Source organism: Ochotona curzoniae, unplaced genomic scaffold (assembly GCF_017591425.1).
Source record: "Ochotona curzoniae isolate NIBS_2020 unplaced genomic scaffold, NIBS_Ocur_1.0 scaffold_4506, whole genome shotgun sequence".
Lineage (NCBI taxonomy): Eukaryota > Metazoa > Chordata > Mammalia > Lagomorpha > Ochotonidae > Ochotona > Ochotona curzoniae.
Window position 1 is genome coordinate 18,005,060 of NW_024467119.1, and position 13,729 is coordinate 18,018,788.

General features: G+C 36.3%; 1 protein-coding gene across 5 annotated transcripts in view; it reads right to left on the minus strand.

Moving 5' to 3' along the window:
- The window catches only part of ANKRD17 (ankyrin repeat domain 17), a 160,587-nt gene that overhangs the window by 58,225 nt on the left and 88,633 nt on the right, over positions 1-13,729 (minus strand). For all 5 annotated transcript variants that reach the window (XM_040967477.1, XM_040967473.1, XM_040967475.1 and 2 more), the window contains 9 exons: positions 12,673-12,906; positions 8,315-8,409; positions 5,899-6,136; positions 4,465-4,656; positions 3,970-4,079; positions 2,857-2,944; positions 1,444-1,571; positions 1,093-1,236; positions 580-682 (listed from right to left, as the gene is read on the minus strand). In XM_040967477.1, the coding sequence (XP_040823411.1) occupies positions 580-682; positions 1,093-1,236; positions 1,444-1,571; positions 2,857-2,944; positions 3,970-4,079; positions 4,465-4,656; positions 5,899-6,136; positions 8,315-8,409; positions 12,673-12,906 (1,332 nt within the window). The remainder of the gene's footprint in view (positions 1-579; positions 683-1,092; positions 1,237-1,443; positions 1,572-2,856; positions 2,945-3,969; positions 4,080-4,464; positions 4,657-5,898; positions 6,137-8,314; positions 8,410-12,672; positions 12,907-13,729) is intronic.

Here is a 13,729-nt window from a genome sequence, read left to right on the forward strand (position 1 = left end):
ATTTCTAACTGGTAGCTATAATGATAGGGGACATAACTTAAAAACAGGCATGGCGTAACATCCACAAATCAAATATGGACCTCAAAGTTCTAGAGAAATAAACATATCTGACATAGCTTAAGAATCACTGGTAGAGAAAAGGTATCCCAAATATAACTTTGTGAAAACAGTCACTCAAGAATAAATTTTAGTATTTGATCCAACTTGTTTTTTTTTTTTTTGATTCAACTTGTTAATCTTAGGCCTAATATTACTACAGAGACTGAAGCAAAATACAAAAATGTTACTCAACTACACCCAGCTTAACATTTTATATGAATAAAATTAGAGGAAATCATGGCTAACCAGAATTGCAAAGATGAGCATCTGATTTTTTCAGTTACTACCTCTAATTCTAGCACAAATTAGTGTTATCAGCCATCTTCTCTCCCAAAAACATGTTTTCACTGATAAAAACACTCTTTATGACAACTCAGTAAAATTGTTTTGTGGAATAATAATTTAAAATGGCTAACTTCTCGTTAATTTTTATTTTACCCAGAAAGCATATAAAAAACGGTCTTTGGAAGTATAACTGACCTTTATTCCGGATGGGCAGAGTAGTGGCAACGTTGGCAGGTGGTTTGTCAGGCTCCTGAGGGGGGACAACCATAGGCAGTGCTTGAACTGGTACACGAGGAGCCTAAGGCAAAAGACATTAACTGTTCATTTCTTCTTTTTCATTCACAACTCATAAAATAATGTGATTTAAATAAAGCATAAGTTACATACTTATTCAAAATATTTTTAAAATGTCATCTCAAACAATGACATATTTTGTTAAAATAGATGGACATTCAATTATTTACTGTATCATTTTTTGATGTGCTTTGAATTCAAGTTGTTGCTCTGAACTTACTAAGAAAACTTAAAAAAAGAATCATTATGAATATAAAATCATACCACATGTTCATTAACTATATCAACTACTTTTCTGTCAAAAGAACTTTATTATTACAATAAAAAATACACAAGCTAGTTTGAACTAAAACTATTAGCAAAACAGTGTGGAATAAATGCTTTTGGAATAAATGCTTTTACTTTCAGTCTTACCCGATTCAAATCGTGGGAAGGGGGGGTTAACTGAGTGACATCCGGTGGAGGGGCTGAAAGCAAATTATTAGGATAATCCAAAAGATAGCAAACCACACTTGTATGGCCACCTTTTGCTGCTTCTATCAACATAGTTGATCCATCCTAAAAGAAATCAGAATGGAAGAGGGAAAGAGTAAAAAGTTTGATTGCAGAATCATTTAGGAAGATAAATGTGCAGTTCTGAGATCTCAGACACATCAGAATCACAGGCTAAAAAGAATGCCATTAAAAACTGAACTTGATAATAACATTGCACAACATAAACTAAAGAATTCAGAATTCTGCCTGAAATATCTGAGATTTACCTACTTTTAATCGATGGGTAGGGTCTGCCCCATGAGCTAAGAGTAGTTCAACCACTGCCAGATGACCCCCTGCACAAGCCAGGGATAGTACAGTATGATCATTATTAGCCGTGGTTCTATTTACATTCGCTCCTAAAATAGACCAAGAATAAAATCACATTGGTTGACTGTTTTTCTTAAAGTTATGACAAATCAATGAATCAAAGTATAGTCCAACAAAGCTCCACATGATTTTAAAAATCTTGTTTAATATGTACCCACTTCAACTCTCCTCTCCCATCTTGAATGTGACAGCAAATCTCAAACATGATATAACTTCATACATAAATATTTCAGTATATATCAGTAAATAATAAAACTATGTACCACTCCTAATATAAGCACTGAATTAAAAAATTATTTGTTCTTTAATCAGTAGAAAGTATGACTGAAAATCAACAGAAACAAAACACTCTTCTGTGGGCTGACACGCAGAGAACTAATGCAGAATAAAAAGAGCTCCAACTGTTTTATTTTTTTCAAAGAAAAAATTATCAAATAGGCACAATTATATTCTCAAATGTGAATATACCTCTGATTTGAATAGGTAATATATAAAATTCATCTAAAATAGCAGAACTAGAACCAGTCATTAAATGAATCAAAGAAAAAAAGGCATGCTGATTATGTACATGAATCTACAGTTTAATATGTGACAAAACGTAAAGACATCTAAAATAATTGGAACCTTAAGACTTATTTTAATTATTCAGTTACAAACTTATGATTTCTCCAGTATTTTCCATAGAAAGAATATGGTTTTCTTTATTGCATATGGCCTATACTGATAGTCTTTTATAAATGTGAACAAGGAAATTATTCCCATACTTGAAGAATCTGATGAATTGTACAAGAAAAATAGTTTAATTTGGCTTCATGCTGTTAATACTTAAGCAGTAATCAATAGGAAAGAATAACATGCTAATTTGGTCATTAGGCCTTTTTATTCATACTAGAATTCCTGACCACAAATGAAAATCTTCATGCATTTTGCCACAATCATTACATTTCAACTGTGAGTATTCTTGTGTTACTTTTATAACTACCACCTTATACTTTATGAAAAGAATTTAGGCTCATGAAAATATTACGAAACAACTCTCTCAGTAACGCAAACAAGACAAAACTTCAAATTTTAAGAAAATTCTGAATTATATAAAGACTTATTTTTTTCTAAAAGAAATGCTTTTCAACAAGTACGGTGTTTGGTATGATAGTTCTTTTGTAATCTGAAACTGCTCTGTGCATTCTAAGATGTTTACCAACTATCTGTTCATTTCAGCAGTAGCCTTTCCCCAAGTGATAAGACACTTAACACCATTTACCTCAGGGATAATCACCTTCAATCTAAGTGTCTTAATGCTGCATGTTAACCTACCTTTACTAATTAAGAACTGAACAGTACAAACATGACCAGCTCTTGCAGCTTTCATTAAAGGAGTTCTTCCACCTTCAGATTCATGTTCCTATTCAAAAAATAGGTTTGTTTCATATTTGTTAGTGAACAATATTTCATAAGTCAAAATTAAAACAATTGGATTAATTTCATCTAACTACATTCAATAATATGCTTTAAAGAAAATCGAAAATCTCAAATTAGAAGCACATTCTCTCCAGCTGTGGGAACTGCCTAGGTCGCCTTGCATCTAGGCAAATTTCATACCACTGGGAAAAAAAGCAGCCAATAGCTGGTAGGCATTCTGGGCATGGTTAATGCCAACTCTGTTAACTATACCAGTGTGCCAGCATAGCTGCCTATTTGAATTTTTTTTTAATCTGGAGGAAAAGGGGCGGAGAACCCACTGTGCCACAGTGAAAGATTGCCAGCAAAGGTTACACCACTGCCACTGCTATCACAATTGTATTGATGGCAGGGTGGAGGAGAGGGAGTGAGCAGGATGGGGATGTTGGGGGAGGGGGCTAAAGGGGTTTGGGATCCAGGCATTCCAGGCTTAACCCACTGTACCACAGCTTGGGCCTCCATATTGAGGCTTTCTACATTTTACTCAGTTGAAAAGATAGTATCTCAGCTGTTTCTGAGCTTCTTTCCTCCCAGTAGTCTTCCTATGACATCTCTCTACAATCTATCTTTCAATACCATCTGTATTTATTTATTGATTTATTATTCCTTTTAACTATCTGAAGAAAAATGCTTGTTACGTACTTCTACTTTCTAAATATACTGTTTAATGATGCTGTGAACATTAAAAGTCCAACATATTTCCTAAGCTATTTAGAGATACTATTCAATCACATTTGTCTTTCTGTGTTAGATTAGCAAAGCTTCTAGAAATAGCTAAGTAAACACCTAAGAGAGAGTAGACTAGATAGTTCTATTAACAAGAAAAACAAGTGTAGAAAAAAATATAAATGAGAAGAAATGGTAAAAAGATTTTAAAAATTGTAAATTAAGAAATGCCTTTTGCTTAGAATCTTTAGTGGTTCAATTTATCTAAAGATTGAAAATGACGGAAAAGGTGATATGGCTTACCAGATCTGCTCCTGCCTGAAGTAAAACATCCGCCACGTCAGTATGACCATTTTCACAGGCATATGTTAGTGCTGTATCCCCAGTTGCTGTTGTTGCATGGACATTAGCTCCTGTAGCGGTGTTAACAAATAGTTCACAATTAGTGAAGAACCTCAAGACATAATAATGGACATAAAAATTCCTTCTAAATACCTGAAATCTCAAATTAGACTAAATAATCATATCCATTTCTACCAATATAAAAAATACTCTCAGCATATTCAAAAGCAAAAACTTTTTTTCTAGACCACTTAAATTAACACTTAAAATACTTCAAATGGTATGAATTACTCATAACATGGCTCTTAAAAAAATACACATTTGTTATTATTGTATCATGGAAACTGGTTTCAATGACTTTGCAAAATGTATCATAGAAAAACTTAATCATAGAAAAGTCTAATAAAACTTATTAAAAAAAAAAACTTTTACAAAACCAAATGTAAAAATGCCTACCTGCAGCTAATAAATATTTAACCAACTCCAAATGACCCTCTTGAGCGGCTTCCATTAAAGGAGTCGAACACCCTAGTTCTATATCAGCTCCTGCCTTAATTAAAAAGTCTGCCACTTCCAGAAAGCCTCCACAGCAAGCCAGAGTCAAGGCAGTTTCTTGAGTTTCTTCCGTCTGTGCATTGATATTTGCTCCTAAAATAAAGATTTGAATTATTAAAGAAATTTATTAACTTATTCCAAAACAAACCTGACAGACGCTTCAAAGCTTAATAAAATGTATCTCGGATTTAAAACACACCTATATTACTACACTAAATAAGAAACTACCTCTATACTCCTGAGGCAGTGAGGGAAAAAAACACACAACTCACTAAAACTACACCCATTATTATGCAACTGATGTATACCGCCGGTGTATTATTCAGGCAAAAAGTACAAATCAATGGATAAAGAGCACAGAAAAAAGAAGATCTGTACCATTTTCCAGGCAAAACTCAATACATGTTACACACTTTTCTATGCATTATTGCTATTGGCTTCATTTTAAACTAAGGGAATTGAGGCTTAATTAATCTGAACAAGTTCACAACATTATTATCGTTACTATCACCATCTCCATAGCTAACTTTGAGCAGGCAATACATGACAAGCACTGTTCCAGAGGGTTACATGCATATATTAACTTTCATACCAGCACTACAAATCAGAAAACTAAGCCACAGAAGGGTAGAAATTTGCCTAAAGTTACAAAATCAGAAGCACTGGAGTTGTGCTTCAAACCTAAGAACTCCGATCCAAAACTTATTTGTCTCAATAGTATCTCTAATAATATTTTTCACAAGTGCCATTCTTCGTATACTTATTCAGAATTTATTTAGAGAGTAAATCTTACTACTAGAAGAAAAAAGAGGCTACCATTACTGAGATTAGAGATGAATTTTAACTCTGCCTATGCATATGCATACTGCCAATGCTCAACGCAGCAAATTTTCTCAAAAGGCAAGTTCCTTATATTTTGAGCTCTGATGATTTGCATTGTACACTGCTGCCCTCTCATCAAGTTAGTATGTGCCATGAGGATTTCCTATTTTGTTAGCTGAAACACTAGATCTTTAAATTACTTATTAAGATGCAGCACATGATCCCAGTGGAACTCCCTCATTATATTTTCTTTCAAAAACACTGAGTCTCAAATACTTTCCAACGTCATCCGAAAGACTATGCCAATCTCTGTTCTGTTTGTTAGTTCACACAGCTCATAATGACTCTGATTCTGTTTAAGAAAATATAGGCAACATTTCACAGCAAACATTACTTTAGAGACAATATTTCATTACATATCTAACACAAAGATAAAATACAAACATTCAACTTCTTAAAATTTTATTACAGCTCACAGATATTACAATGGAGTGTCCTGACGGATAAGGTTACCTTGGCCTAGAAGCAATGCCACCATTTCCTCATGTCCTTCTCGAGCAGCTTCCATCAATGGTGTATAACCTTCATCATTGACCTCCTCCAGGCTCGCTCCTCTTTCAATAAGTAAAGCCGCAAGTTCCACATGCCCACCACATGCAGCCAAAGTCAATGGTGATTCAAATGAATCAGCAGGCATGTTCACTTGGGCACCACTGTCAAGAAGTAACCTAGCTACTTCAACATGGCCGTCCTAATCACAATGCAACAAAAAATTGAATCAGTATCATTGCAAACAGTATTTATAATCTGAATATTTCTCAATTTATACCAATGACACCTACTGATTTCCATTCAAATAAGACTTAAACCATCTACATTTAATAGTTTAATTGTAATTATCATGTACTGCATACATTCCTTTAGTACTGAATAAATAAAAATTGAGGATATAAAGCATGAAGAAAAATCATACCTTCAATCAAGCAGATTAATGATAAGGAAAGAAATCAGACTACTTTAAGACCAGTGTTCAAAAACTATTTTAAGTTATTAAAAACAATGCATGCTATGGGTCTGGCACAAAAGCCTAGTGCCTAAAGTGATCACTTTGCATGCACCAGGACTCCATGTGGGTGCTGGTTTGTATCCCAACTGTTCTACTTCCCTTCCAGCTCCCTGCTTGTGGCCTGGGAAGGCAATAGAGAATGGCCCAAAGCCTTGAAACCCTGCATCCCTATGGGAGACCTGGAGGAAGCTCCTGGCTACGGATCAGCTCAGCTCCAGCCATGGCGGCCACTTGGGGAATGAGCCAGCAAATGGACGATCTTTCTCTCCATCTCTCCTTCTCCCTAGATGACTGACTTTTCAAGAAAAATAAGTAAATCTCTGGAAAAAAATCAGAGATACTGCATGCTGCAAACTTTAAAAACATAGAGACAGATAGGATCTTAATAAAAAGGAGGAGCAACTCATGATTAGGCAGAGTAAGAAAAATGAAACACTTTTCTCAGTTGGGGAAGATGCATGAAATGTTAGGGACACAATGGATATCCAGTAGTACCTTCTTTGTTGTTCATCGTTTAAATGCCAGTCAAAAGTCAGAAAAAAGCTTTTTTTATTTTAAAGACATATTTATTTTTATTGTAAAGTCAGATATATTAAGAGGAGGAAAGACAGAGTGGTAGATCTCCCGTTCACTGATTCACTCCCGAAGTGGCCACAATGGCCAGAGCTGAGCCCACTAGAAGCCAGGAGCCTCTTGTGGGTCTCCCATGAGGTGCAGAGTCCCAAGGCTTCGGGCCATCCTGGACTGCTTTCCCTGGACATAAGCAGGGAACTGGACAGGAAGCGGGGCCACCACCATTAGAACCAGCGTACCTATGAGATCCTAGTGCGTGCAAGGCAACCACTATAGCTACTAGGCTACCCTGTCAGGCTCTCTTGTATCTTCTCTACCCTACAGTGGTCATTCATTCTCACAGATTGTCCAAGATTTGAGATTCCAAGGGTCTAGTTCACCTTTTTCTCTCCTTGATATTCTATTTTTTCCCTTATATGACTCCTGCAGAATCACTTTACTTTCTTTTGAACACATTATGTAAATTTTTGCCTCTATTTTTCACACTGTCCAACTCCATCATCTTATTACTATAGTCATTTTGTTGTCTTCCTCCCTGGAGAGTTTACATCTTCATTGCTTGTAAAGTGAAGTTCAAAGCACAATTGTTTAGTAAGGCTTCCAAGTAGCTGTCCTAACTTGTATCTTTCATTTAGTTATAACATTTACTTCCAGTGTATTCTGGTCAAATCTATAAAATATTCAATTTTAATTTCTTAATCTACAACTAGGCTATTTCTCTGTTATGGCATTATAAATAAAAAATTTCTTTCATGAAGGGAATTCTTACACTGTTATTATTTATATCACTGATGGTTTTACAAACATCATCTCATTTTAGCTTCAAAACAACTGCAGAGAAAGATACCTTCATTTTACAGGCAAAAAAAGAGCTTCAAAGAAAAACTTAAAAGCAAATACTTGGCATGCAATAAAGAAAATAATTATATAACAAAAAATACTGTATTTCTTTCTTTACTTCACTGGTGTGGCACATTATATGCTTAGCACTGTGTGTAGTTTCAGTGGATTACTATATTCTCATTTTTATATGCCTAACCAACCTCTTTAAAAGTCACTTTTGTAGTGTTATGTAAGACTAGAAAATGCAGGGGGCAATGCAAAGCTTCAGGAAGTAACTAATGAAAATTAATACACAATTTTTTGTGAAAATTCAATCAAATCAGCTCAGCTTACGCTCCACTATAAGGTTATTAGAAACAGAATCATTGTAGCTTCAAAAATAGGCTCTCCTTACATACAGGTTGTAATACCTGAATGCAATTTGTGTATTCATTTCACAGATCTTACCATGCAAGCCTCCATCAGAGCAGTGTGCATTTCATCTGTTTTATGCTCTTGATCAGCGCCAGCTTCCAAAAGAAATCGCACCATCTCTAGGTGTCCTAAACCACAAATGAGTAATATTAGTAAGAAATGTTTTTCAAAAATTTGTACTTACAAGTTTTAAAACTAATTATATATAACTTACATCATTAAACTTATTAACATAATACTAAAGTCAACCGTAGGCCACCTGAACTATCAAAGTATGAAGCTGTACTCTTTATTCCCTAGAAATTCATCATATCAAAATCCTTGACACAGGCAAAGACTTTAAAATCCAGCACCCAGAATATTCCATCTACAATACTCTGAGTGCCCAGGCATGCTATAGATATTTATGTTAAAGAGAGTTAATATTCATGAAAATCCCAACTGTCTCATAAACATTTTAGTCTACTTGTAAATTAGGAACCAGGAGTATAAATATGAAACAACTGCATGAAACACCTTAACTGAAATACACATTATACACATTTCTACTTTCAAATAGTTACATGCTTCAGTTTAGATAAAACTACTTATGAGGGATTAAAGGCAAGAGATACATTATGTTTTAAAAAGGGACTTTGGATACTATTTTAAAAACTAAAGAAAAGTGACTCCTATCCATCATTTGTTTGTTGAAAGAGATACAATCAGTTCTTAGTCAGCTGGAACTGGGAGAAAAAAATGGAAAGTGGAGGCCAAGTGGAGTCATAGGTACCCAGTTAGAACAAAAGTTACTGCAAACTTGTACGATTTTATCTACTTTCCCTTTCTCGTCATCCTCCCCTCCCAAATATCAACATTAATGCTAAGTCTCAGCCTCGCCTGCATTGATTTCTGCCACATCAAATCTGTGAAACCTCAGCAGAAAGAAAGGAAAAGAAGAAGATTCTTCACCAGCTCTATTCTCTACTCAGCCTCTAACCAAAGCTCACAGATTGCCTCAACCTCAGAAGCACCTCTTCAGAAAGCAGAGTGGGGCTCCTGGCAAAGGGAGAGGCTCAAGCAACCCCATCTCAAAGTTCTAAGTTCTCCAGCGACCTGGGGATCAGTAGTAAAATGTAACCAGTTCTGGGTTCAAAACTATCTATGAAAAGGAACGGGCCTGGTGGCGTGGCCTAGCGGCTAAAGTCCTCGCCTTGAACGCTATGGGATCCCATATGGGCGCCGGTTCTAATTTCAGCTGCTCCACTTCCCATCCAGCTCCCTGCTTGTGGCCTGGAAAGGCAGTCGAGGAAGGCCCAATGCTTTGGGACCCGTGCGGGAAATCTGGAGGAGGTTCCTGGTTCCTGGCTTTGGATTGGCATAGCACCGGTCATTGCGCTCACTTGGGGAGTGAATCATCAGACAGGGGAGTGAATCATCGGACAGAAGATCTTCCTCTCTGTCTCTTCTCCTCTCTGTATATCTGACTTTGTAATGAAAATAAAATAAATCTTAAAAAAAAAAAAAAAAAAAAAGGAACAAGAGCCACTTAATCAGCGGCTCCCAAACGAATCAATGAAGATCAGCTTTTGCCTAATTATCATAAGGTTAGGGCAATAAAAGTCCTCAGTTGTGCTCCCTTTCTGAAACAACATCAGATAATGAAAAGCACTTCAAAAAAAGCACATTTTCCAAATGTAGCTAAAAATTGAGTCATTTGTAAGTATTCTAATGTTTGAAAAATTTAAATTTGGTTCCATTAAAGGTGAAATAAAAGAGGGAGAGAGAGAGAGAGCGAGCAAGCTCTTCCATTTACTGATTTATTCCCCAAATGTTATAATTGCCAGGTTGACACAGGAGCACAGAATTCAATTCTGGACTCCCGTTTAGGTTGTAGGCATTCAACTACTTTAACCATCATCTACTGCAGTGCAAAACCTGCGTTAGCAGGATGTTGAACCAGAATTCAATCTGATATGACATGTGGGTGTATCCAGAGCACTCCCAAGGACATCACATATCCTTGACATGAAAAAAATGACACCAGGATTTGAACTAAAGAGAGAAAATCAAAGCTCATGGTGCAAAACTAAAGGAGGCATTGAATCATAAACATGTGCAAATTGAAGATTAGCTTTCAAGAATGATAGTCTCCCTAAATTTTGTTCCTGGCTTTGCAAGGGCTTCTCCTGGAATCCTGACAAACAAGAAGTTACTTATGATAAAAATAAGGAATAGCTGCAGATGGAATGAAGCACTAGGCATTGAAACCCTGAAGGGCTAAAGAAAAGCAAACAATCACACTCAATTTAAAAGGTAAAAAAGAACCTTACTTTATAATCATTTTGTCTGTCATACAGATAGCTGAAAACTATGTGACTTGTGGCTGTCTCTTCAGAATCTATAAGCATCACATGAGCACAGCTGCCCCACTTCTGATTCAACCCCCTACAACCATGCCTGGAAATATCCTCGTGCTTGGGCCCCTACCATCCATGTGGAAGACTCACATATTGCCCCTGGCGTCAGCTTGGCACAATTTGTTCCACTACAGACATCTAAAAGTGATTTATTTTTATTTTTATTTGCACTTCATCTTAGCCAAAAGGCTGAGAAGCGATGATTTTTATTTGCAATGCAGAGTTTCAGAGGATAGGAAAGTGAGATCTTCCATCCGCTGGTTCACTCCTCAAATAGCTGCAATGGCAGAGCTGAGCCAATGCAAAGCCAGGACCCCCCACTGTGTCTCCACGTGGGTGTATGGGCATAAGGACTTATGTCATCCCTCTACTACCTTCCCAGGCAGCAGGCAGGGAGCTAGATGGTAAGTGGAACAGGCAGGACTAGGACCAATGCGCAGATGTAAGACGGGCAACACAGGAAGAGGTTTAGCTTCATATACCATGGCAATAGCTTCAAACATATGTATTAAATATTTTTAAAGAATCTATATTCTAGAATTAATAATCCATAGACCCAGCATCTTTCCATCGTCCAACCCAGAGGAGGTATTCTTTGCAATATCCTTATTTTTGGGTTATTTAAAATCAAATTATCTTACACTCTCCTTCTGTACCAAGCAAAATAATGCCAACATGCAAATCATTATAAATCAGGCCTATTAAAATGTAAAAAAGCTATTTCTTGTAAAGTAACTAAACCAACAGTCATTTTTCATTCCATAATATTTATGTCTATATAAGTTGGCAGATAAAACATGCTTCAAAAAGCTTAGTTTACATTCAATTGCATAATACATACTTTACTTATTATTTCAATCTAAAAACCAGACCATATAAAATAGCTAATTTCATGTGTTTAAGAAGCTATATCCAAAAGGATTTTTACTGTGCAGGGCAGCTCAGAATACTGTACTATTGTAGGAAGGCCATAACTTTTTAAAAAAATTATTTATATTTGAAAAACAGATTTACAGAAAGAAGGAGAGTCCGAGAAAGATATTTCATCCACTGGTTCACCCCCCAAATGGCTGCAACACTGGAGCTGAGCTGATCCAAAGCCAGGAGCCAGGAGCCTCCTCCAGGTCTTCCATGTGGATGCAGGGTCCCAAGACTTTGGACCACCCTCTTGTGCTTTCCCAGGCCACAAGCAGGGAGCTGGATTGAAAATAGAGCAGTCAAGAACAAGAACCTGCATCCAAATGGGATTCTGGCCTTTCAGCCATCTAAGGCAGCACACTGGCCTCAGGGTCATAAGTTTAAATCTGAACTTATTTTTCAAGGTCCTGGGACAACTTAGTAACAAAACACTGCTTTGAACATTTATGCCACAGTTTGGGAAAATGCTGTGAATCATAACTGCCCCAACTCCAAACAGAATTCTGGCCTTGTGCTAATAGTTTCGTTGTTTAGTTCCAACAGTTTTCTTTGCGCACCCCCCTCCCCCCATGGGAATGGTGGAACAAGTAAGAGGTGTGAACTGAAACTGGTCACCCTCACCCTGGCTCTCTTAATGGAGTGGGTTAAGCTTTAAGGGTAGACTGAAGTGAAGGGAATATATAGGGATTGTTTTAGTCCCAGTGGAGGCTAAATGGACTGGGAGTAACGAGGAAGGCAAGAATCATTTCAGAGGGGATCAGTAGCCTACTGAATGAATCTTTAAACTGAGTAAATACCTAAATCAACTTTTAGTCTCCTGTGTGGGCATTTGGGGAAATGGTTAAACCACCTCATGTTTCTGGTTTCACTGCTCTGTTCTTCCTTCTTGGAAGGCAGCAGCTGAAGGGCCTGCTGCCCACCTGAGAGTCCAAGATCTAATACTGGCCCTCTGACTATGACTATCTGGCCATTACAGGCACTTAGGAGCTGATCAATGAGATGAAAGCTGCCTTTCTTGAAGTAGAGTTAAAAACAGTAATCATTTCTTTAAAAACAAACAAAAGCATACTGTACCTTTGTAACAAGCTAATGTAAGGGCACTCTCTTTAAATTCATTGGAATGGGTATTAATGCCAGCCCCATTTTCTAGCAGCAATCTGGCTACTTCCACATGTCCAGCACTTCCAGCTTCCATAAGAGGAGTATGACCATTTTCATTATGGTCCTCAATACTAGCACCGGATTCCAAGAGCACCTTTACAACATCTACATAGCCCCCAGCACAAGCATATGTAAGTGCTGTATTGCCTATTTTAAAGAGAAAGAAGAAAAATACATGAATACAAAATAATAAATTAAAGGGAAGAATTTAATCATTTTGATCAATAAAAAGCTAAATCAGAAGATCACATTTGTAATGGAAACTAAATTATAAGCATACATCTTAAATTATATACACAGAAAATTCTTCCCTTATTGCAATATATCTTTCTGAAATCATTCCCCATAATCTTTATGTTAAAAATCAGGTACAGTTACTGTAGATTCATAAAAACAAAAACAAAAGTGAAAACACCACTGAGTGATTTTGAAAATGAAATTAGCTCTCCCTTTCAGAAAAACATTTCACAAAATTATTTTGTTTTAACCTAGATTAGTCATCTCATTTATATATTGAACTATTCTACTCAAATATTTTCACTAAGACTTCAGATAACAAATCTAAATTATAGTACTATTTGAAGATAAGAATGGTACATGTTAATAAGTTTCAAAATTCCTTTAAACAGAACATGCAGATTTTAAAAACTAAAACATCTAGTTAAAATGAATTTCATAGAAATTATATTTTCATATAATTTCACAACTCATACAAATCCACGTAGGTGTCAAGTTTAGAGTGGGAAATTAAAACTACAATTCTTTATAAAAAAATTTACTAACTAGCAAGAACACTAATCAGCCTTTTGTGACATAGCCTTTCTGTCTCTTTCATTCCTCTTTACCTGACAAGTAAGCCACCTGGATTTCACATCTGTGGGCCACACCTTTCTAAGTGGCCCATCTAAGAAAGTCATCTTTAATGTAATGTGAAAGACTCAAAGCCCAAGTAATCCTCCTCACAAACAAA